Below are 25,534 nucleotides of genomic sequence, written 5' to 3'. Positions count from 1 at the left end.
TAAATAGGGTTAACATTCTAAATGCTGATGTCTTATTAGTCTGTTCTGTGACAACACGTTCTTTACAGGCAGCAGCTGTCGTGGAATGATTTTTTTTGTGCCGCCCTACTACCGCACAGTGCCCCTGCCACCTACTGTTTTCCTCCTGCCCCTTCACAGAGCCAGGTAGCACTAAACCTCTGCTCCCCTAACATAGCACCTACCATAATGTCTCCCTCTGTCCTCCCTCTTTCCTGTGCCACTTTCATTAAGCCAAATTAGGTTAGATGCAGAGAATAAAAAGAAGAGCTAGTGTAACGAGAGTTTATTTTTTCCTAATAGTCTGTGCAAAGGAGAATACAGGTGTCTCCACCTCTCTAATACCTAATTCTTTAAGCTGGTTAAGACTGTCTTCGCAGGGACACATTCACCTTGCATAGTGTCAGATACAAGGAAAGTAAGAGCCTTAGCAATAGCGTATACTTAGTAGGAATGTCCTGAAGAGGGTTAATGCTGCATTTCGTAGCCACATTGTTCAAGGCAAATATACAGAACATCATTTTTGTGCTTTCTCCCGGTGGAGCCAAGTCGAGCGAAGAGAAGTGTGTCTTTTAGAGGAAAGCTGATAATAAACTAATATGGCTTCTTTGATGTTCAAAACACTGTTGGGGTCTTCCATGAAAAATCTGGGGAATAATCTTGGGGGAGAGACAGAATCAACAGAAGATTCAGATGGGAAAGAAACTGCACAGTCCAAGGGAATGACACGAGAAGAGTTTGAAGAATACCAGAGACAGTTGGTGGAAGAAAAGTAAGTGGGGGGGGTGGGGTGGGGTGTGTGGTGTGGTGTGGTGTGGTGTGGTGTGGTGTGGTGTGGTGTGGTGTGGTGTGGTGTGGTGTGGTGTGGTGTGGTGTGGTGTGTGTGTGTGTGTGTGTGTGTGTGTGTGTGTACAGTATAGTAAAAGACCAAACATCTAACATTTATCAGGCCACAGGATGATTCTGCCACTTTTAGATTGCTGCTAAAGAAAAAGTTTCAGACCTTACAGTACTTTATTTGAGAACATTTGATGTAGTAAATAGATATATTCTGATAACAAAGTTCTGTATGTATACAGGATAGAGCGGGATCATACCTTTGCACAGAAGAAAGCAGAGAGAGCAACAGTCAGAATTCACATGAGAGACAAGTATAGACTTCGACAGGTAAGAGGATAAATGTTTTTATTGATAAAAATCCCTCTCCTTGCTAGAATATGAGACCTAGAAAGACTTCCATTCCTTTGTCATATGAGCTGTTGCTATGAAACATAAATATTTTTGGTGATATGTTGTCATATCTTAAAGGGTTATTCCCCTTAATTTTTTTTATCTCCAATCAATTACAATAAATAGAAAATGATCTCTTTTAAGCAAAAACCTACCATGTCTACCCCTGTTGTTGCCGCCATTTCCCCGCTCCTTGCTCCATGCTACTGGCCGAACTGTGGGCGTTTCGCTACAAGTGTCAATTAAGCGGCACTGTGATGACCTCATAATGCCGCTAGCTTCAACCTGCGTGCTCCAATGCTCTAGCATGCGTTCTCCCGAAGTCCCGGCCATCCTGACTACTATATGCTAGAACAGAATGATGTAAGTGTGGGCTACCGCTGTTGGACAACAGCGGTGGCCAGATCCATAGGCAATGCGTATCAAACAATGGAGGGGGCCATAGCTGCAATGACCTCTGGATCTGCCAAAATGTAATTTATTGGAGAATGACTGTATTTAGAAATACTAATATCTGGGGTTCATCTAACAATTGAAGTAATCTGTGCGTGACCACCAATACGTTGGTCACTAAGGCCTACTCTAATGGCCTGGATCTGAAGAACCTTCGATCCTAGCTGTTTAACCTCTTAGATGCTTCAGTCAACAGGGATCGGTTGGCCGCGAACACTGGCCAAAGGGTTGCCATGACCAGAACCATGGCCTATTAGGATATGTGCACACACAAACTCAAAAACTTCTGAAAATATGGAGCTGTTTTCAAGGGAAAACAGCTCCTGATTTTCAGACATTTATTTAAGCCACTCACGGTTTTTACGGCTGTTTTTGGAGCTGTTTTTCAATAAAGTTGTAACGACGGGGGTAGGGAAACGAACAAGTGAGCCCTAATCACCCGCCACTCTGTCCCTGCATACTTGCAACGACCCGCCCTAGGCGACGGGGTACAACTGGGCGGCGGTCCCTACGCTCAGTAAGTGCACGAGACAAACAGACAAGGGAATACAAAGCAATGGGAAAGGGGCAGTTGCTCACGGCAACACCGTGAGCAACAGAGTGGTGAACGAGCCAAGTCAAACCAGGAGAGCACGAGGTACCAAACGCAGAGCAGAAGAGTAGTCAGTAAGCCAGGGTCAGTATGGAGCAGGATCAAATAGTTAGGAGCTGTAGCTGGGCCAGGAAACCACACGGAAAGAATCACAAGCAAGGGAGAAACAGGAAAGGCAGGTATAAATAGACAGAGGGCGGGAGCTAGCTCCGTCTGGCCAGGCTGCGATAGGCTCTCCCACTCCTAAGCCTGCCATCCTGAGTGGTGGAAGAAGGAGTCAGTCTCAGAGACGTAGATTCAGGTGTAGACTGATTATCTATGGGAGTTAACCCCGAAGCTGTGCCTGGCAGATCCTTTACAAAAGTCAATGAAAAACGGCTCCAAAAACGTCCCAAGAAGTGACATGCACTTCTTTTTCGTGGCCGTCGGAACAGAAAGCCGTTTTCCCATTGCAATCAATGGGCAGATGTTTGGAGGAGTTCTGCTTTCGATTTTTCAGCCGTTTACGGCCCGAAAAATGGCCGAAAATAAGCCGTGTGAACATAGCCTTACACTGCCTGTCAGTTTTACACTGGCAGGCAATAACGCTTAGGTATACTAAGTTTACCAAAGCATTATAGAAGCGCTCAAAGGATTGCATTTGAAGTTCGCTAGTGGAAAGTTAATTTAAAAAATATATAAAAAAGGAGCAGTGCTTTTTGAAAAAGTGTAAAATAAAACAAAAAACACATATATTGTATTGCTGCCATTATAAAAGACCCAACAATGAAGTTAAGTGTAATGTGGGGTAGGGAGACAGACAGGTGAGGCCTAATCAACCCGCCACTCAGTCCCTGCCTACTTGCAACGGCCCGTCCTAGGCGACGGCGTACAACTGGGTGACGATCCCTACGCTCACTATGTGCATGACAGACAAACAGACAAGGGTACACAGAAGCTAGGGGAACGGGGCAGTTGCCCACGGCAACACCGTGAGCAACAAGAGTAGTGAACGAGCCGAGTCAAACCAGGAGTCTACGAGGTACCAAACGCAGAGCAGGAGAGTAGTGAACGAGCCGAGTCAAACCAGGAGTGTACGAGGTACCAAACGCAGAGCAGGAGAGTAGTCAGTAAGCCAGGGTCTATATGGAGCAGAGGACAAAAGTACAAGCAGCAGCAGCAGAGCCAGGAAACAGACAGAATCACAGGCACTGGAGGAGCAGGAAGTGAAGGTATAAATAGACAGAGGGCGGGAGCTAGCTCCGTCTGGCCAGGCTGTGATAGGCTCTCCCACTCCTCACCCTCCCAGCATGATTGGTAGAAGGAGGGGTCACTCAACCAGACTTAGGAGCAGGTGCAGACTGACTAACCTCGGGCGTCGACACAGAAGCTGTGTCTGGCAGATCCTTTACATTAAGATGCTATTTAAACTGCATGGTGAACAGAGTGAACAAACAACGGCGGAATTGCTTTTTTTCCAGCCCTTGGCCCGCAAAAAACAAGCCCAAATATGGCTACATCGCCCCAAAAAATATTTTTAGGGCTCTTGGAATGCTGCAATGCAAAATTTCATTATTTTTATTTAAACGTGTTTTTATTCTGCAAAAGATTGAAAAAAATTTAAAAAAAATGCTTGGTCATTAAAGGGGTTGTCCCACAAAACACATGTATCCCCTATCCCCTATCACTGGGACCCCCAAGGATAAGGAGAGCGGGGAACCGAAACTCCCCTGAAGTGCTCCATGACAAGCATGGGACTTCCGGGGTCTGTGTCCGGCTTGTGTGTCCGGCAGCTCCATAGAAATGAATGGAGCCCCAGTCACGCATGTGCACAAGCCATAAAGACAAAAATGGTGACGCAGACTCAGTAGAAGTGGAGGAAAAATGTATCCACTAATGGATTTCAGTCCAGATTGAGGTCACAGACAATTGAGGAAGGGAAGATTTAGGAGAGCTGAATTTGTGGGATACCTTTTGCCATCTATCTCTACTTTAGCAATTGCGATATGGCAGGCCAGTCATTGAGGCTAACAATGGGTAGCACTAAGACACCCAAAAATTTTGGGAGTTCTCCCAGTTGCTTAACCCCTTTAGGACGCAACCTGTTTTGGCCTTGTGGCACAGCCGATTTTTTTCAAATCTGACATGTGTCACTTTATGTGGGAATAACTCCGGAATGCTTTTACCTATCCAAGCGATGATTGTTTTCTCGTGACATATTGTACTTTATGATAGTGGAAAAATTTGGTCGATAAATTCAATATTTATTCGTGAAAAACACCAAAATTTAGAGAAAATTTGCAAAAATGTGCATTTTTCTAAATTTAAATGTATCTGCTTGTAAAACAGATAGTAATACTACACAAAATAGTCACTAGTTACCATTTCCCATATGTGTACTTTATATTTGCATCATTTTTTGAACATCCTTTTATTTTTCTAGGACGTTACAAGGCTTAGAACTTTAGCAGCAATTTCTCACATTTTCAAGAAAAATTCAAAAGGCCATTATTACAGAGACCAGTTTAGGTCTGAAGTGGTTTTGAGGGCCTTATATATTAGAATCCCCCAATAAATGACCCCATTTTAAAAACTGCACCCCTCAAAGTATTCAAAACAGCATTCAGAAAGTTTCTTAACCCTTTAGGCGTTTCACAGGAAATAAAGCAAAGTAGAGGGGAAATTCATTTGTAATAAAAAAAATTGTGTAACACAGGTTTTACCAGAGAAACGCAACTCAATATTTATTGCCCAGGTCCTGCAGTTTTTAGGCATATCCCACATGTGGCCCTAGTGCCCTAATGGACTGAAACACCGGCCTCAGAAGCAAAGGAGCACCTACAGGATTTTGGGGCCTGTTTATTTTAGATTGTAAGCACCATGTCCGGTTTGAAGAGCACTTGTGGTGCCAAAACAGTGGAAACTCCCCAAAAGTGACCCCATTTTGGAAACTAGACCCCTCAAGGAATTTATCTGGGGGTATAGTTAGCACTTTTACCCCACAGGTATTTTGCTATATTTATTGGAGTTAGTCTGTGAAAATGAAAATCTACTTTTTTTCTGAAGAAACATAGAAATTTGTAAAGCATCTTCTCCCGATCACGGAAATACCCCATATCTGGTAATAAACTGCTGTTTGGACCCATGGCAGCACTCAGAAGGGTAGGAGCGCCATTTGGATTTTGGAGCACAGATTTTGCTGGATTGGTTTTTAGTGCCATGTCGCAATTGCAATGCCTTGGAGGGAAAAAAAAACCAGTGGAAACACCCCAAAAGTGACCCCATTTTGGAAACTACACCTCTCAAGGAATTTTTCTAGGGGTATAGTAAGCATTTATACCACACAGGTTTTTTGCAGAATTTAGTAGAATTAGGCCGTGAAAATGAATATAAACATTTTTGTCCACTAAAATGTTGAATTTTTTCATTTTCACAAGGGATAAAGGATAAAAAGTAATTTTTTTTAAATAGAAATTAATTAACCTTTGCAGGACTGATCCTTTTTTGCTTTTCCATTTTAGTTTTCCACTCCACGCCTTCCAAACGCCATAACTTTTTTATTTTTCCATGAATTGTGAGGGCTTATTTTTGGCAGGACAAGCTGTCATTTTTGTTGGTACCATTTTTTGGTACATGCAACTTTTTGATCACTTTTTATTTAGAGCTTTGGTGACCAAAAACAGTGATTTTGGCATTTTAAATTCTTTATTTCTTACGGCGTTCATAATGCGCTATAAATGCCAATTTATTCTGCAGGTTGGTACGATTACGGCGATACTATATGTAATTAGTTTTTACAGTGTAAGGGCTTGTTTTTTGCGGGACGGGTTGTAGTTTTTATTGGTGCTATTTTCGGGTACATGCGACTTTTTGATCACTTTTTATTCTATATTTTGGGAGGGGTGGTGACCAAAAAATAGTGATTCTGGCATTAGTTTTAAAGTACAGTGAAGTTTACCGCTCAGACGGCACTGGTAACAGTCCAATATCATTCAGTATGGGCTCTCTCCCAGATGGTAATTCTTATCCTTGTAGTTCCACCAAGCTCCTTATCGTCTCTCTCCGCATTCAAAGATGCCCCAGAGGAAGCCGGAAGGGCGAAACCCAGGGTCGGGCGAGAGTGTTTGGCGTGCCGCCTCGAAATTTTAAAGATTTTTACTTACCTTGATGCTTTTATTTCTTGTTACTTCTGTGAGTATGGATTAAACTTGGCGTGGAGCAATCTTTTTTCAGAGGGTGTTGCACTATGTGTCTTCCTTTTTCCATCTATTAGAGACATAAGATCCTTTTCCTACCAGGAGTTCTTTGAATGTGGAGAGAGACGATAAGGAGCTTGGTGGAACTACAAGGATAAGAATTACCATCCACACCCTCATTGGATTGCGGACTGTCCACTGCATTTTTCTGGGAGAGAGCCCATACTGAATGATATTGGACTGTTACCAGTGCCGTCTGAGCGGTAAACTTCACTGTACTTTATATATGTTATTTAGGGTATTTGTTGGATCATACCCAATTTAGTTTTGCCTGCTCCGGTCTGAGAGAGATTTTGTGGGTATTTGAGCCAAGAGAAACCACCATTATATTGGCATTGTTTTTAGTTTGGTCTTTTTGCGGCGTTCACCGTGCAGTAAAAATCACATTATAGTTATATAGATTGGGTCGTTACAAACGCGGTGATACCAAATATGTGTACTGTTTTTTAACGTTTTCATTTTTTCCCTATAATAAGAGACTTATTATAGGAAGAAAAAATCTTTTATTTTTACACTTTTGTAAAACATTTTTATTAACTTTCTTTTTAACTTTTTTCTTTACTTTTTACACTTTCTTTTTTTCCCTGCAGCTCTGATCGCTGCTAGAATACATTACACTACCAAGGTAGTGTAACGTACTCCAACTGTCAGTGTGACGTTACTGATTTTCACGCGCCTTGCACGGACCTATATTAGTCTATGGGGGCGTGCAGACAGTCCGTGATTTTTACGCAGCGCGAGTCCGCTGCGTAAAACTCACGACATGTCCGTTCTTTGTGCATATTTCGCGCATCACGCACCCATTGAAGTCAATGGGTGCGTGAAAATCACGCGCACCACACGTGATTCGCGCAACGGCAGTGAAAAGTATGAATGAAAACAGAAAAGCACCACGTGCTTTTCTATTTACAAACATACAAACGGAGTGTCATAATGATGGCGGCTGTGCGAAAAGCACGCAGCCGCGCACCATATGATCATGACACACGGAGCTGTTAAGTGCCTTTTGCGCACACAAAACGCCACGTTTTTTGCGTGCGCAAAATGCACACGCTCATGTGAATCAAGCCGGACAGTTAGTCTATGAGGACCAGCAGAGGCTGGTCCTCATAGGCTTCCGTACATGGCAGACCCGGAGGCCGTTGTCTGTCCCCCGGGTGCCATCACATGCATCAGCAGCCCCCACAATTGCATGCAACGGGTTAATTGCCGAAATCAGCGGTAATTAGCCGCTGATCGGCAACAGTGGAGTGTCAGCTGTCAGGGACAGCTGACCTCCCGGTTCCCGATGCACACTGTCACAGACACTGTCATCGACAGTGTGCATCGCGAACGGCAGTGATGTCCTGTCACTCTGACAGGAAGTCTATCAGGAGGGTGGTCCTGATAGGCTTCCGTACATAGCAGACACGGAGGCCATTACTTGGCCTCCGGTCGCCATGCTAGCCCTCTGAAAACCTCACGATTTCATTGTGAGGTCTGCCGATGTGCTGGAAACCCCTGAATGCGGTGATTGCAATTGATCACCGCAATTAAGGGGTTAATTGCCAAAATCAGTGAAAATAAGCCGCTGATCGGAATACAGTGGAGTATCAGCTGTCAGGGACAGCTGGGCTCCCAGTTCCCGGTGCACACTGTTGCCGACAGTGTGTACCGGGAACCACGCAGTAACTGTACATCCCCGTGCGCTAAGACACTGGCCACATGGACGTACAGTTGCGTCGTGGTGCGCCTCGGGGTTAACAAGTTCAGGACGAAGTACGGTTTAGTAATTTTTAGCACATGTTAGTTAAAGGACTTTTCCACTTTCTGACAACTGATGACCTATCCACCGGATAGATCATCAGTATATGATCGGCGCTTGTTCGGCACCCGGACCCTGCACCGATCCGCCACTCTGGCTGCCTCCATGCACCGGATGTTTGGAACGGGATGCAGTAGTTGGAGCCAGAAGAAGATGGCCCGACCACTGCATAGCGGCTGTTTGGCAGAGCTGCAGTACTGCAGCTCGGCCGCTATTCTTTGAGCGGAGCCATCTGCTTCCGGCAATATTGTTGGGTGCCCGGAGGCAGCCGGAGTGGCGGATCGGTGCGGGGTCCGAGTGTCGGACACGCACTGATCATATACTGATGACCTATCCGGTGGATAGAACGTAGAAAATCCCTTTAAACGGCGATAATTAATTTATTTGTTAAGCTTTTGGCGTGATTTTTGCGATGTCTTTTTGTGATGAATGCTTCTTGAATGTTTCTTTTCTTTTAATTTTTATACCCATAATTTTTTTTAAGCATTCTCATGCTTATAGTTTGAAAAAAGTAGTAAAGTAATATGCATTTTGACTTTTTAGCTAATTTTAGCACAGCCACCCCATGCACATGACCGTAGTTTTTTTTATCTGTAACTACAGATCCGTAATTACATATAATCTGTGGACCCATTCATTTCTTCATTTCTATAGGCCACGGACACCTTTACGTATATTTACGGATGTGTGTCCGGGCCGTAAAAATGATCCGCAAAATATATAACATGTACTATTCCTGTCTGCAGTTGTGGCACGGACTCACCCATAGATGTGCATCTGTAGCCATCCGTAGTTGCTTAGCTACGGCAGGGGATTCCCCAAGAAAATGGTACCTGAGCGATCTTGTGACCTTTTCAAGGGGTATGGACATGTTGGTGATATTTCTAGCCTCCCTTTTTTGTTTTGCAGATCCATAAAAACGGATGGACTCCGGATCTTATTTGCCTGCCATATATGCGGATGACTTGTTGATGACTTGCGAGTGACTACGGATCCATATTTGCGGACAGAAAAAACACTACGGTCATGTGCATGAGGCCTTTCAGGGGAAATCAGCCCTGTTACAGTGGCTATTATTACTTTTAGGGATGTGCTGGGTCTAGTCAAACTCAGCAGCAGCCTCCTACTACCGGCATCCCAGCAATCATGTGACCAGTCGCATGACCACTTGGAGCAATAGAGGAAGCTGTGCTGCTGCCTCTATTCTATACCCTGCGCTCATTGTTCGCGGTGTACGTACAGAGATAAAAAAAACTGTGAAAAACGCTTCTGTCTTCTCTCCAGGGTCCCTAGCTTAAACCGGCACCGTACATATACAGTGGGCGGTCCTCAACAAGTTAAACATGGCCATTTTCCCATTGTGGTGGACAAAAAGTTGAAAGGGGAATCCCTAGCAGTAATTTATACCTTTAATCTTCAAGACTCCAACAGTGGTTTCAGGGCTGGAGGCCCTGTCATGCGAGATCCGTTAGTAGCAACATTTGTGTTTCCTTAAGGTCAACAGGCCCCTTCTCCCTGGTTTGTATAGTTTTGTCCTTGATTTTATAAAAGTGCACCCTGCAAATGACATCTCGTGGTGGTGCATTATCCGGGGGCTTAGACCCCACTGAGTAGTGAATCGTATCTATCTCAATGGGAGTGCCACTTTCTTCAACTAGGAGGGTATTAAATAGTAGTTGAGTTTTAGAATTAAGATCCTGAGAGGACACTGACTCTGGAAGCCCCGGAGTCTAATATTATTCCTACAATGTGGGTTTTCAATGTCCTCCTGCATAGTAAGAAGCTCAGAGATTCTGCCACTATTTCTTGAAATATAGAGTGATGCAAAACCTCTCTGCAGTTACCCACTGTTGTTTATCAATTTCTAAGACCTGGTAACCAAGACGGTGTGCCTCACCTCCTCGTGACTCCGCTTCCTTTTTATAGGATTCTTCAAGGGTGTGGAAGCATTTTTCAAAATCTCTTTTGGTGGAAAGGTGTTCAAGATATAATCTAATGTTCCAATCCACCATGGATTCACCCACTCATGCTCCGTGCTGCAATGGAATGCTGAGGGAAAGACTCGGTAGACTGCTGAGAACCACAGAATGCAACTGGGGAGCGCCGACAGTGCTATCTTGGAACAGGTTGCCTCATCCAGACAAAATAATGCTTGATGGAGCCGGATACCTGGTCCACAGGAACCACGGAAAGATCCCGCTTCTTCCTCCTTACTATTGTAGCTGGTTTAAGTGTTGGAGATGGAGTGTTATTAGCGGGAGAGCGGTTAAGTCATGGAGTTAAGTCTTCAGGCTCATGACGCCCTCATAGACTTTTTATGTGAGCCCGTCTTTAGACATATTAGGATTGGCGATCGCAGGCAAAGAGCCAAAGTACTCAAGTGCCCACTTCTGAACATTCATTTTAGCAATCCGTGGGGGTCTCGGCACACAGACCCTCACCAATCAAAACTTCAACGATAACACTTTGACATGTTAAAAGCTTGCTAAAACGACAGTTACTCTTCAAGATCAGGTGTGGAGAGATACGACGGCATCCTGGGCGGTTGGGTTGCCGAGTAATTCTTGTGCCATGTCTTAGTCATATTAATTAGAATAGGACCTGTGCAAGATACTGTCTGGAAATCGTACGATTGCACCTAGCGTGCAATGTTAAATTCAAACGGGACAGTAACAATCGAGGGACACTTTAACCTGAAAGATTCACAGGGTTCTCTGCCAGTCCGTCCGTCGTCCCCCCCCCCTCCAGCTATCTTATACTTGTTGCAACAATGTATAAAATAGCTTGGGGGGACAGTACGTCATTCCCTGGCTCTCTCGATTTCTCCATCCAATCTCTCTCTACACCTTCCTATTTGGTTAGTTGGGAGAGAGATTTGGACCTAACATTTACTGCTGAACATAAGGATCGTTTGTTTACAATGACACATAAATCCTCCATGACTAGCAGATTCCAGGAAGCCGGATTTAAGATCTTGTCGCACTGGTATAGAGTGCCTTCCAGATTGCACACATTGATTCCTGCGGTCTCTCCATTGTGTTGGAGATGTGGAGAGCATGTGGGCACAATTTTACACACCTTTTGGGAATGCCCGAAGTTGAGTGACTTTTGGTCGGAAGTATGGCACATCTCCTCCAAATTTACGAACTTCTCCCTTCCATGTTCCTTAGCCTTCCTCCTGCTCCATCCGTGTGATATTCCGTTAACTACGTACAGGCGTTTGGTGGTTCGCCATTTCGTGAATGCAGAAAGAGCATATATTCCTGTGATTTGGAGACAATCTCGTGCTCCGTCAATTGCTATGTGGTTCGGCAAAATTCAGGAGATTATGAGAATGGAGCATCTCACTGCATCCATGAGAGGGACTCATGCTAAATTCCTCAAAACCTGGTATCATTAGATTAGATTTCAATCTTCTTCGGAATTTAGGACCATTGTTGCCTCTTGACTTCAATTCCTCTGGTCTTGTGCTCTATGATAGTTCCCTATCCTCTCCTTCTTCCCTCGCCCTCCCATCTTCTTAATGCCTCTCTCAACCTTATTTTTGTCCTGTTTTTATTACAAGTTCCTATACATGTCTGCTGGTATCAGTGTGCACAGGACTACTTTCTAGTTATGTTCTCAGTCGCTCAATACAGTTTTTTCGCTTCTGCTGTTAATGCTCTATGTTGGCCTGCGTGATGATGTGTGTGCTTCCACATATATGCACTCTATTATCTTTTGCTTGATATTGAAAATGGAAAATAGAAGAATTTATAAAAGATAAAAAAAATTGCTTGGGGGGGACTGACCAGCAGGGAAGCCAAGTGGATCCTTCAGTGATTTACCAGGCAGGCGTCAACCTTAATGTGGCAGCATTGTGGGACCCCATGATGCCCCTCTCTACTATAATTGCTAACATCTTATTTTAATATCAGTACCTGCAGTCAGGGCTGGGACAAGATGTTTTGGTGCCCTAGACAGATTAGGCAAATCACCCACACACACACGCTGCCCCCCCCAATACAATTAGGGGCACACACTGTGCCCCCTGAATACAATCGAGTCATACACACACACAGTGCCTCATAAAAATAGTACCATAATCTGTGCCCCCTTAAAATAGTGTCATAGGCTGTGCCCCATATAAATAAAGCGCCACACACACACACACGCTGTGCCCCATACAAATAAAGCACAACGCAAACACGCTGTGCCCTATGCAAATAAAGCACCATACCCACAAGCTGTGCCTCCTGTAGACAGTGCCACATGGTACCCACTGTAGAAAGTGCTACACAGTGCCACCTGTAAAAAAAAAAAGTGTCACATATAGTGCTCCCTGTTACTCCAGACTCCTCATCAGACCTCACACCAGACTAAAAAAGAAAAAAAATATTTTCAAATAAAATAAAAAAATTACTCACCAATCATGGCTGCAGCAGTTATGTAAATTATGTATGTGACATCATCGCTGCAGGAAAGCAGGGACCACCTGAACGTCAGCCCACGAAAAAGAAGTGCATGTCACTGCTTGGGACGTTTTTGGAGGAGTTTTTCATTGACTCCATTGAAAAACCATCTCCAATAACGGCCGTAAAATACGCCGCGAAAAACGTGAGTTGTTACAAAAATGTCTGAAAATCAGGAACTGTTTTCGCTTGAAAACAGCTCCGGATTTTCAGACGTATTTTGCTAAGTGTGTGAACATACTCTTAGGTCAAAACATAACAGTGACGTAGCCTTATTTAGGCTGGTACCGCACATGACTTCTCAGTTACATTTACCTGAGCCCACCTCATTAAAGTTAGTGACTGTCCTCCGCAGCCATTTTTGGGATTTTAACTTTTGTTTTTTCCCCCTCACCTTGCAAAAGTCATAACGTTTTAATTATTTCGTCGATATAGCCATATGAGGGCTTGTTTTTTGTGGGACAACTTGTAGAGTTTCATGAAACCATTTATTGTACCATATCATGTACTGGGAAACATTTTCTTTGTGGGGTGGAATGGTAAAAAAAACAGCGATTCCTAAAAAATTTTTTGGGGGGGGGGGTTTACGCCGTTTACAGTGAGGTAAAAATGACATGTTAACTTTCTTCTGCAGGTCAATACGATTATAGCGATACCAAATTGATATTGTTTTTTTTATGTTTCACTACTTTTACAAGGAAAAAACTGATTGTTAAAAATAAAATTTGATTTGTGTCGCCATATTCTGAGAGCCATAACTTTTTTATTTTTCCGTCAATTTAATTGTAGGATGGCTTATTTTTTGTGAGCAAGCTGTAGTTTCTACTGGTAGCATTTTGGGGTACATGAGACTTTTAGATCCTTTTTATTTAATTTTTGAGGAAGATGACGTGACCAAAAAACAGCGATTGTGGCGTTTTAATTAAAAAAAATTTTACGGCGTTCACCTTGCAGGCTAAATAATAGATTATATTATAATAGTTCGAACTTTTACGGACGTGATGATACCAGATATGTTAATGTGTTATTTTTTTTACATTGTGTTTGGGGAAAAATGGGAAAAAGTTTTTTTTTTTTTACTTTTTAATATTCAAAACGTTATTTAACTATATTTAACTTTTTTTTATTAGTCCCCGTAGGGGAGTTGAATCAGCGATTGTAGGATCGCTGGCACTATAAACTGCAATACAAACGTATTGTAGTAGATCGTTATTTTGACGGGCTCCTTGCAAGCCCTGCCTAATAGGTGTAGCGGCAATGGCTGCGGGCCGTCGGGTTTACTTACCTCCCGACGCCCGCAGCCATGGATCCGTGAGCGCTTGTCCCCATCTCCTTCCTAGGAGACGCCAGCGCTCACTTCCGCTCCGGTCTGCTGTGTCCCGTAGGGTGCCCGGCCATCGGCTGCTTGCTCCAACCACAGTCGTCACCGCACACATTCCTGCTTTTCCTCCTGCTACACTTCCTGTCTGTACCGGTACCAATCCCCTGTGTTTCTTGCCGCTACCTCCACGCTATGACGGAGATCCGAGGTCCTGCAGGGGATTTTTGAATCAGTGCCTGATCCACTTCAGACTACATGCCAGGTCCTTCTCTTCGGATGATGTCAGGATCGCCTTCATCATCTCTCTTCTTACTGGCAAAGCCTGGGCATGGGCTAATCCTCTGAGGGAACATCAGGGACCAGAGACCCGTGACTTGCAGTGCTTCTTACAGACCTTCCGCTCGATCTTTGAGGAACCTGGGAGAGTTTCTTCGGCTGCTGCATCCTTGCTGACCCTACATCAGGGAGACCTCTCTGTGGGCGAGTATGCCATTCAGTTCCGTATCCTGGCTGCTGAATTGACCTGGAACAACGAGGCTTTGGTGGCCACATTCTGGCAGGGACTGTCTTCAGGGATCAAAGACGAGCTGGCTGCTAGCGATCTGCCATCTACCCTGGATGATCTTATCCTACTCGCCTCCCGGGAACGTTCCCAAGAGGTTCTCCGGGAGAGAGAACTTCATAGGTTGGATTCTACTTTCCAGCAATCCTCTTCAGTCGACCCACCAGAGGATCCTATGCAGAGTAACTATGTCAAATTGTCTACCCAGGAGAGACAACGCACTTCTGGACTTTATCTGTATTGCGGCCTCGGAGGCCATATTGTGCGCCTGTGTCCCCAGAGGCCAGCGAGACCCCATTGCCTAAGACTGGTTGGAGAGACAACCTTATATGGAACGGTACCTAATAAAGCATTCTGTCCAAACTGACTATTCCTGTAACCCTAGTATCCGGCGAGAGGACGCATCAAGTTTCTGCCTATCTTGACTCTGGTTCTGCTGCAAACTTAATCCAGAGAGAGCTTGTGGATCATCTTCAGTTGCCCACAATCCTCCAAGAGATATCTTTGACTGTTGCCTCAGTTAATGCACTGCCTCTGCCTGATCCCATCATTTCTAAAACCAAGCCGTTGAAGCTCCAGGTTGGAGCTCTTCATTTTGAACTAATTTCTTTCCTTGTTTTGCCCAAGGCCATCAATCCTGTTCAACTGTGGCTTCGACTACATGTCCTGGACTGGAATTTTGGAGAGGTTCTCCAATGGGCCTCCAAGTGCCATGGTCGTTGTCTGTTGCAGATCCATCCTGTCAAGCCTCCTCTGCCTCAGTCATTGGCGGGACTTCCTCCCCAGTTTGCTCAGTATGCAGATGTTTCAGCAAAAGGGAGGCTGACACGCTGCCTCCACATCGGACTTATGACTGCCCCATTGAACTGGTTCCTAATGCCTCTCTCCCCCGTGGTCGAGTATATCCTCTCTCCTTGCCCGAGTCTCTATCCATGTCGGCCTATAGCAAGGAGAATCTGGAGAGGGGTTTCATACGAATGTCTTCCTCCCCTTTTCTAAGCTAGACCTGCGGGGGGCTTATAATCTAGTCCGGATTCGCCGGGGTGATGAATGGAAGATGCCATTTAACACCCGGGACAGGGCACTACGAATACCTAGTGATGCCCTTTGGACTGAGTAACGCTCCCACAGTGTTTCAGGAGTTTGTTAATGATATCTTCCAAGATCACCACTAAGTCTGTGTTGTTGTTTATCTCAATGATATTTCGATTTTCTCCCCGGATCCGACAACTCATCGGAGGCATGTCCGTCAGCTTCTACTATGATTAAGGGAGAATCATTTATACGCCAAGCTGGAGAAGTGCGTCTTTGAGAAGAGTTCTCTGCCCTTCCTGGGCTACATCATCTTGGATCAAGGTCTCAAGATGGATCCTAAGAAAGTGAAAGCTGTCCTGGAGTGGCCACGTCCTCAAGGCTTAAGGGCCATACAGCGGTTCCTGGGATTCGCCAATTTTATTCCTAACTTCTCTTCTCTGACGGCTCCCATCTCTACTTTTACCAAGAAGGGTGTGAACGTCAAGGTGTGGACTCCAGAGGCAGAGTCCGCATTTATTAGCCTCAAGAAAGCCTTCACTTCAGCTTCGATCCTGCATCATCCTGACGTATCTCGGCAGTTCTCACTGGAAGTGGACGCTTCCTCTGTTGGTGCAGGTACACTTCTGTTCCAGAGGAGCTCCAAAGGAAAGGCAGTAGTATGTGGCTACTACTCTAGACTTTTTTCTTCTGCTAAGTGCAAGTACTCTATTGGAGATCGGGAGCTGCTGGCCATCAAATTGGCTCTGGAGGAGTGGAGACATCTTCTAGAGGGCACTGCTCACCCCATCCTGATCTATACTGACCACAAAAACCTTACCTACCTTCAGTCTGCACAACGACTGAATCCCCGTCAAGCCAGGTGGTCGCTGTTCTTCACCCGTTTCCAGTTTGTGCTCCACTACCGTCCCGTGGACAAGAATGTGGGGCCGATGCCCTGTCCAGATCGTTTGAGAGAGAAGACATGGTGGAGTCCCTTCAGACTATCATAGACCCGTCCTGCATTGTCACTGCTAATTCTCTGCAGGTTAGAGATATCCCTCCTGGGAGGACTTTTGTTCGGTTGGCAGACAGGAGAAGAATTCTCTGCTGTGGACACAGTTCTAAACTGGCTGGGCACGCTGGTGTCCGTAAAACCCGAGACCTGATTGCCCGTCACTTCTGGTGGCCTACGCTACCTAAAGATGTTGTGGACTTTGTCTCTTCTTGCACGGTGTGTGCTTCTAACAAAGTTACTCACTCCAAGCCTGCCGGCCTGCTTCAACCTCTGCCTGTACCCAATGCCCCCTGGCAGCACATTGCGATGGACTTTGTCACAGACCTTCCCCACTCAGCAGGATGCAACACTGTCTGGGTGGTGGTGGACCGGTTCTCTAAGATGGCACATTTTATCCTGCTGACCGGCCTACCTTCTGCTCCTCAACTGGCGAGTCTCTTCATTCTACACATCTTTCGCTTTCATGGCTTGCCTCTACACATTGTGTCCGACCAGCGGGTTCAGTTTACTTCAAAGGTCTGGAGAGCCCTCTGTAAACTCTTGGATGTGAGATTGGACTTTTCCTCAGGTTATCACCCCCAGTCCAATGGGCAAGTTGAGAGGATCAACCAGATCATGGAGAATTATCTCTGCCACTTAATCTCTTCACAGCACGATAACTGGGTACAGCTTCTTCCATGGGCCGAGTTCTCATACAACAACCACACAAGTGAATCCACCACTTCCACTCCATTTCACATTGTGTACAGTCAACATCCTAGAGTCCCTCTCCCAGTGTCGACCACATCTCAAGTACCCGCTGCTGACTCTGCTTATGGGGACTTTTTGCAAATCTGGCAACAGACCCGGTCCTCTATTTTACTGGCAGTCGATGTTATGGCAGGAAGGAGGTGAAGGGAACAAGTGAGCCCTAATCTACCCACCGCCCTGTCCCTGCCTACTTGCAACGACCCGCCCTAGGCGACGGGGTACAACTTGGCGGCGGTCCCTACGCTGACTAAGTGCAAGGGGATACAAACAGGGAATAAGCAAGGGAAGGGGCAGTAGCCCACGGAACACCGTGAGGAAACGGAGTGGTGAACGAGCCAGTCAGGATCAGGATGTATTGGAGTATACAAACGCAGAGCACGGAGCAAGCCAGGGGCAGAGCGAAGCAGGATAAGCGGGAACTGAAGCAAGGCAGAAGCACGGCAGAAGCAGGCTGGAGCAAGGCAGCAGTGGGGCCAGGAATCCAAGAAGAATCACAAGCAATGAGGAAGAGAAAACGGCAGGTATAAATGGACAGGGGGCGGAGCTAACTCCGACTGACCAGGCCGCGATAGGCTCTCCCACTCCTGAGCCTGCCACCCTGATTGGTGGGAGCCGGTGTCAGTCTAAGAGGTCTGGCCTCAGGTGTCGACTGATTAATCCTGGGAGTATCCACAGACGTAGTGCCTGGCAGATCCTTTACAGTCGATCGCATGAAACGAAAAGCAGATACTAGGAGAAGAGAGCCGCCTCAGTATCTTCCTGGGACTAAAGTCTGGCTGTCCTCTCGGAACATTCGCTTGAAGGTACCCTGATACAAGTTTGCTCCCAGGTTCCTTAGTCCTTTCAAGATTCTGCAAGAGATAAACCCTGTCTCCTATAAGCTGCGGCTGCCTCCTACCCTCAGAATCCCCAACTCCTTTCATGTGTCCCTCCTGAAGCCAGTAATCCTGAACCGCTACAGCAAGACTTCTAGTTCCACAGTTGCTCCCAGCGGTTCTTCTGATATATTCGAGGTGAGGGAGATCCTGGACTGCAAGTATGGTAGGAGGAAGGACTCTCTATTTGGTGGACTGGAGAGGGTTTGGTCCTGAGGAGAGGTCCTGGGAGCCAGAAGAGAACCTCAGTGCCCCTGCGCTAATTAAGAAATTCCTCTCTCACTCTGGCCCCAAGAAGAGGGGGCGTAAGGGGGGGTACTGTAGCGTCCATCAGGTTTACTCACCTGCCGACGCCCAAAAGCCATGGATTCCTAGGAGACGCCAGCGCTCACTTCCGCTCCGGTCTGCTGTGTCCCTTAAGGGGCCAGCGCGCGCACAAAGGTAATCCTCATCATCATCAACTGCCTCGATTTCCTGGTCTATAAGAAGGCCCCAGGCCTTCTGATCCGTACCTGAGCGTTGTTAGTCTTCCCAGTCTGTCTTTCAAATGGTCCCTTAGTGTTTCCCGTTCCAGTTGTTACCAGTTCCTGTTTCCCGTGCTGTGCCTTTAGTATCGAGTCGTGCCACGTCCTGTGTCATCTGCCACGTCCCGAGGATTCCGCCAGGTCTGGCGCAACCTGCGGCACCTGTGTCATCCGCCACGTTTGGCGTTATCTGCCGCACCCATCTCCATCAGTGCCAGAGCTGCAGCCACTGTCTGGACTATCCAGGCACCCGTGTGAGGGACATGGTATTGCTGGGGTTTCCGGTTGTTTGGTCAGCTGCCTCCCCGCTACGGCGGTACGGCCTAGTGGGTCCACTAGCCCGCTACGTGACAATAGGAGTACAAAGATGGCAGACCTGGGGGCCTTCATCAACACCCCACGATCGCGTAGCAAGGGGGCGATGAGCCGTTGGAGGGGACCAGCCCTCTTTCTAACTCCTTAGATGCTGCATTGAACGCAGCATTTAGAGGGGTTAAACGTGCAAAATAAAACTGATCTTTGATTCCGCACTTTGCAGTGAGGTGACAGCTGTATTACACAGCCGTCACTCGCTAAATATGGAGCGAGCTCAGCCTCTGTGTCTGCTCCATACTTCCCTTTAACACTTATCCTCTTTAAAGATCTACCCTATAGAGCAGTGGTGTACAACTGGTGGCCCTTTAGCTGTTCTAACACTACAACTTCCAGCATGCTCTGACATCTGAAGGCTAGAGCATCACAGGTTGCATACCATTACTCTAAGGGTATGTTCACACGGCGGGGGTCCGTAACGGCTGAAATTACGGGGATGTTTCAGCCTGAAAACATCCCCGTAATTTCAGCCGTACCGGCATGTGCAGGCGCTTGAACGCCGCGTCAATTACGGCCGTAATTAGCGCTGCTATTCATTGGAGTCAATGAATAGCGGCTCCAATTACGGCCAAAGAAGTGACAGGTCACTTCTTTGACGCGGGCGTCTATTTACGCGCCGTCATTTGACAGCGGCGCGTAAATATACGCCTCGTGTGAACAGACAAACGTCTGCCCATTGCTTTCAATGGGCAGATGTTTGTCAGCGCTATTGAGGCGCTATTTTCAGACGTAATTCGGGGCAAAAACGCCCGAATTACGTCCGTAAATAGGCCGTGTGAACATACCCTAAAGAGTAATGTAACGGAGTAATCTGTATGGGTATGTTCACATGCTGTGTTTTCACGTGTATTTTGGGGCGTAAATGCCCCAAAATACGCCTGAAAAAACAATAGCTAAATGCTTACAAACATCTGCCCGTTTAATTCACTGTGAAAAACGGCGATTCGTTCAGATGGGGCATTTCTTTAACGCCGCCGTTTTAAAAGGTGCCCGCCTCATGGACATTACATCCCTGGCCATTATCTATTCAATGGATAATGGTTAATTTAATTGACGAATTTCTAATTTTCTAATCAATACTTAAAGGGGTTGTCCAGGAATACATTTTATTTCAATTTTAACTTAGACATATTTAATAACATTTCTAATATAGTGTCTATTTAACTTTACCCTGTTCAGATCTGCGGTCACAAGACCGCACCCAGGGTACATTTTTTATTTCCTGTGAGGTACCGTGTCTTTGCTCAGCCAGCACTTCCGGCTGAGAAAGGCACGGCGCGTCATCAACTACATTTCCAGGCAGTGGGCCGGGCGGATGTTTCATGAGCTCTTCAGAGCTCCGCCTCCTCTGGTTCCGCCGCCTGTAGACCTAGTTGATGACGCGCCGTGTCTTTATACAACAGGAAGTGCAGGCCGAGCAAAGACACGAAGCGTCATCAATTATAGTACACGCCCCCTCCTCCTCCTGTCTCGCTGTCCACGCCTCCTCCTCCGCCTTCTTCACTCTGGGAGCTCTCGCACTGAAGTGCATGTCAGAGGGAGAAGGAGGAGGAGGAGCAGAATCCCTAATTCCCAGCCACAGCGTTGCCAAAGCTGTGGCCGGGGATTACGCTCTGACTTCACTGTCCATATATGGACACAGTGACGTCAGGGACTTCTGAAGGGAATCCCCACCGCTGTGGCCGGGGATTCTGATCCAGAAGAAGTCCTCACTTCACTGTCTATATATGGACAGTGAAGTGAGGGACTTCTGGAGCCATCCCCTACAGGAAGGGTGGTGGCTATGTACAAGGGGGCTGTGTGGCATTGCGTACAGGGGGCTGTGTGGCATTACCTACAGGGGGGCCGTGTGGCATTACTTCACTGTAAGGCCCTGTTCACACAGAGTTTTTTTGTCAATGGGAGGTTAGAGGAGTAAACGCCCGAAGATAGGGCATGTCGCTTCTTTTTCCCGCGAGCCGGTTTTACCACTCGCTGGAAAAAACGCCTCCGTCTCCTATTGAAATCAATGGGAGGCATTTTCGGCCATTTTACACGTTTTGATGCGGAAACCGTGCCAAAAAAGTCCCGAAAACGGCTCCTATTGTTTTCAATGGGAGGTGGAGTTTTTTTTTTCCTGCGAGCGGTAAAACCAGTTCGCGGGAAAAAGAAGCCACATGCCCCATCTTCGGGCGCTTACATCTCTGACCTCCCATTGACATCAATGGGAGGCAGAGAAAGCTTTTTTCGCTGCGTTTTTGCCTACAGTGCTCAATGGCCACGGGCAAAAAACGTGGCAAGCGGCGTGCAGGCTGGTCAAAATCTGCCTCATAATTCAAGACAGAATTTTGAGGCAGAATTTTCTGCCAGCAAAAAAACTTAGTGTGAACAGGGCCTAATACAGGATCTCTTGGAACAGATCCAGTAGCAGGTGAGGAAAATGTGCTGACTGGATTGTATGTACCAAGATGTCTGACATAGGTGGAGTGAGCAGACTTAGGGTATGTGCACACACACTAATTACGTCCGTAATTGACGGACGTATTTCCGCCGCAAGTACCGGACCGAACACAGTGCAGGGAGCCGGGCTCCTAGCATCATACTTATGTACGATGCTAGGAGTCCCTGCTACTCCGTGGAACTGCTGTCCCGTACTGAAAACATGATTACAGTACGGGACAGTTGTCCTGCAGAGAGGCAGGGACTCCTAGCATCGTATATAACTATGATGCTAGGAGCCCGGCTCCCTGCACTGTGTTCGGTCCGGTACTTGCGGCCGAAATACGTCCGTCAATTACGGACGTAATTAGTGTGTGTGCACATACCCTTACATTTATCAGGCTGTGAAAGGGACGGGGGAGGGAGATGGGTGCCTGTACTTAGATCAGGGATAGATGGAGGCACAAAGGATAATGATGATGATTAGTGTGTAAGACCATGTGCAGGGAGGGAGCTGCCTGGAATTAGAGCAAGGAAGGACCTGTGAACGTAGAGGGGCGTGGCAGTATGCAAATAGCTGATATGCTTTGGAGTCAGGGGGGATGCAAGCTGTCTCCTCAGATGCAGCAGGGGATCATGGGTATGGTGGGTTACAAGACAGGAAACAGCCAGGACCAGAAGCAAGGGATGTAGACAAACAGAAAGAGCAGCAGTGACGATGGAGATCAAACAGAAACTGGTTAGAAGTTTAATAGGAGGTATTAGGGAAGGCAAACGAATGCTGGGGGACTCTTTTTAGAAGAAAAAAAATCCTGGACAGCCCCTTTAAGCTATATCATTACAACAATTATGGGGAAAAGTTGGAAAATTTTAATGAGGGGCATGGAATAATTGCTGAAGCTGTAAAGAGCAGAAAATAGCAGAACAAGATTGATAAGGAATATCACTGCAGCCAAAACACATTAATAATACAAATGTTCAAAAATTGGCAAGTGTAAAGCCATTGAAGTTGTTTATCCCTCAAAAGTGCATACAGGAATTGGTTAATAAAACAGCACTGCTATACTGTGTTACAACTAGTGTAGGGCTAGAAGGGGCGGTGCATGACACAGGTATTCTCTCTGGTGTTCTTTGAATCCCTTCAAGCCCAGTAATAGGCATAAAAGTGTTTTCCCTTGGATATAAGTTATGGCATATCTGATTAAAAAGGTTCCAATTGCTAGGAAGCCCACCAATGTCTAGAAAAAGTAGCTATCCCCTTTTGCACTTCCTCTACACAGATCACAACTGGTGAATTCGGCTAAGTAGCTGGACGTGCACGACTCTGGGTTAGGAGTGGTACTGGGCAGGAATAAAATCCAAAGATATCCTAGTGAAAGCAGCTTTTCAAGCCATACCATTTACCTATATCAGACATCAGTAATAATCAAATTCAGATGAGTAAAGATTTAGTTGGAGAAAGTCTTTAAAGGGGTTATGCGGGGACCAAAAATTATTAGCAGTGTATTCACTGCAGTATGTGAGTACGCTTGCTAATATACATTCCAGTCCCCCGTCGCGCTGATTCTGAGATTTTCATAGATTTTTATAGCGCTGGACCGGAAGTCTAGTTGCACAGCCTTCTTTGATGACGATATGACTCTTCGTCATGTGACCCGCCCTGCTGTACTCTATGTACAAGCTGTAGTACATCGATTACATACAGTACAGCGGGGCCAGTCACACAACTAGGAGTCGTATCGTCATGAAAGAAGGCTGTGGAACTAGACTTCCGGTCCCCCGACAGCGTTATAAAAATCTCAGAATCAGCGCGACGGGCACCGGAATGTATATTAGCATGTGTACTCACATACAGCAAGTGAGTGTACTGCTAATAATTTTTTGACCCCACATAACCCCTTTTATGGTATTTTCCAATATTTAACATTAATGGCATATCCTTAGCTGCAATGGCCGACACAATAATTGGACGAGTGTATTTACACACGCCGGTTTTGAGCAGTTTTTGCGCTAAATGCAGACCTAGTCCTGATGCTGTTGACGTTGCTAGGGCTGGGCGGCCTGGCAAAAAAGAGTAGTATCCAATCCAAATAAGAAGCAATCCGACTGCACATACACGGTCTAATTATTAAAAAATACCGCCACTTGCTATTGCAAGTGCAGGTGATTTTTTTTTTTTTTATACTACCACTGGCCTCCCAGTGTGCATACCCTCTGGACCAGTGATTTACCCACCTGGTGGCAACGCTAAAGCAACGCAACCCCTTTGTTCTCTTAACTAGTGATCGGACTGCATCAATCACACATTCATGGTTTATCCTTGTCATAACACATCAATATTAAATCTCAGAAAACCACTTTAACTTCAAGAGCACAGTAAATAACTAAAACATATTGTGCATTATGTCTGCAGAGTGAAAAGGATGATGCCCAGTTACAGATGGTAGGGGGAGACGTGGAACTTCCTGAAGATCTGGCTAAGATGGTACAGGAAGAGGAAGAAGAAGAACAGCGTTCTCTACTGTCCATGCTGCCAGAGTTTGATATTGATGCAATGAAGACACGGGCCCAAGGAACATTTACTGAGGTCAAGAGAGCAGCTGAAGAAAAGTGTTGTGTTATGTGATACATAGTCATATGTCTAGCGTGGACGTTCATGAGCTCCAGAAGATAATCATTGGTCTTGACCATATTTACAGGAATTATGTTTTTCTAAGATTTGTTTTTAGCTTTTAAACATATGTAAATGTTAATCCTATAAATGTATATAAATATTTTGTAAAATTTCATGGAATTCTAGTGCCCATAATTACTTCTGCAGCAGTGTGGTGTAAATCTGTAAAATTCTATTATTCAAGATGTCATTTTACAGAGCTGCCACATGAGGGCCCATCTGATCTTTACTATACAGAAGCACAGTAGATGCATTCAGTGCATTTCCCCTGGTTATTATACCAGGCTTTATCAGGACATGATTTCTCCCTTTCCTACACTGACATGCTGTTTGCCTGACACCTTTGAATCATTCTTGTATTTGTTACCTATAGCTAGCATTATTGCCTCTGCATTATTACTAATGCAGTGGAAAGGATTTCTGAAGACCGTCACCCTCAATAGTTATTAAAGTATGCTGTTATCCTTCTGTGCAAAGAACTGTTCAATGTAAATGTCAGGGGATGTGTTACCACTGTGACAAAGTGTCACGATCTGAGGGTAGCTGGTCAAGTCACAGTCTATGCAAAGTCTATACAAGTTTGTAGCACAAGGGTACCTGAGATAGTCCAGACGGTGGCAGGGGCTCTGGCACGGACGAGGCTAGATGTGGCAGGTTGCGCCAGATGTGGCGGATGGTACCAGGAGTGGCAGATGACACCAGACGTGGTGTATACCAACAGGCGTGGCAGGTTTGCGAAAGACGTGGCAGATGATACCAGGGATGACAGATGACATGATGTATACAAGCAGGCGTGGCAGGTTGCGCCAGACGTGGAGGATAATACCAGGAGTGGCAGATGACACCAGACGTGGCATATAACCACAGGCGGCACAACACGACTACAATACTAAACAGGTTCAGGAACAAAACACAGCACGGGATACAGGATACAGGTAGCAGGGCATGGGAACAATGGGAGCAGGATAACACTAAGGGACCATTTGCAATACGAACATGGGAAAACTACAACAACGCTCAGGCAAGGAGTGAAAGGGCAGAGCCCTTTTTATAGTTCAAGGCGATTATGGCTAATTCACACTACGGGCGGCTGCAGAGCGAAGCAGAAGTGAGTGCTGGCGTCTCCTAGGGCGGAGATGCCGGCCAGCACTCACAATTCAATGGCTGCGGCCATCGAGGGGTGAGTAAGAACGACGGTCCACGGCCGTGAACGTTACACAAAGATT

At 46.0% G+C, this 25,534-nt stretch overlaps 1 protein-coding gene across 1 annotated transcript; it reads left to right on the top strand.

Annotated features, from left to right (window-relative positions):
• The first annotated feature begins 617 nt into the window (after nt 1-617).
• On the top strand, nt 618-24,260 carry LOC142741171 (complexin-4-like). Its single transcript, XM_075850559.1, has 3 exons — nt 618-790; nt 1,098-1,185; nt 24,048-24,260. Exons 1-3 carry the CDS (start codon nt 618-620, stop codon nt 24,258-24,260), a joined length of 474 nt encoding a protein of 157 aa, XP_075706674.1.
• The last annotated feature ends 1,274 nt before the right edge of the window (nt 24,261-25,534 follow it).

Source organism: Rhinoderma darwinii, chromosome 1 (genome assembly GCF_050947455.1).
Source record: "Rhinoderma darwinii isolate aRhiDar2 chromosome 1, aRhiDar2.hap1, whole genome shotgun sequence".
In the NCBI taxonomy this organism is placed as follows: Eukaryota; Metazoa; Chordata; class Amphibia; order Anura; family Rhinodermatidae; genus Rhinoderma; species Rhinoderma darwinii.
This window is presented reverse-complemented; position numbering and strand designations above follow the sequence as displayed.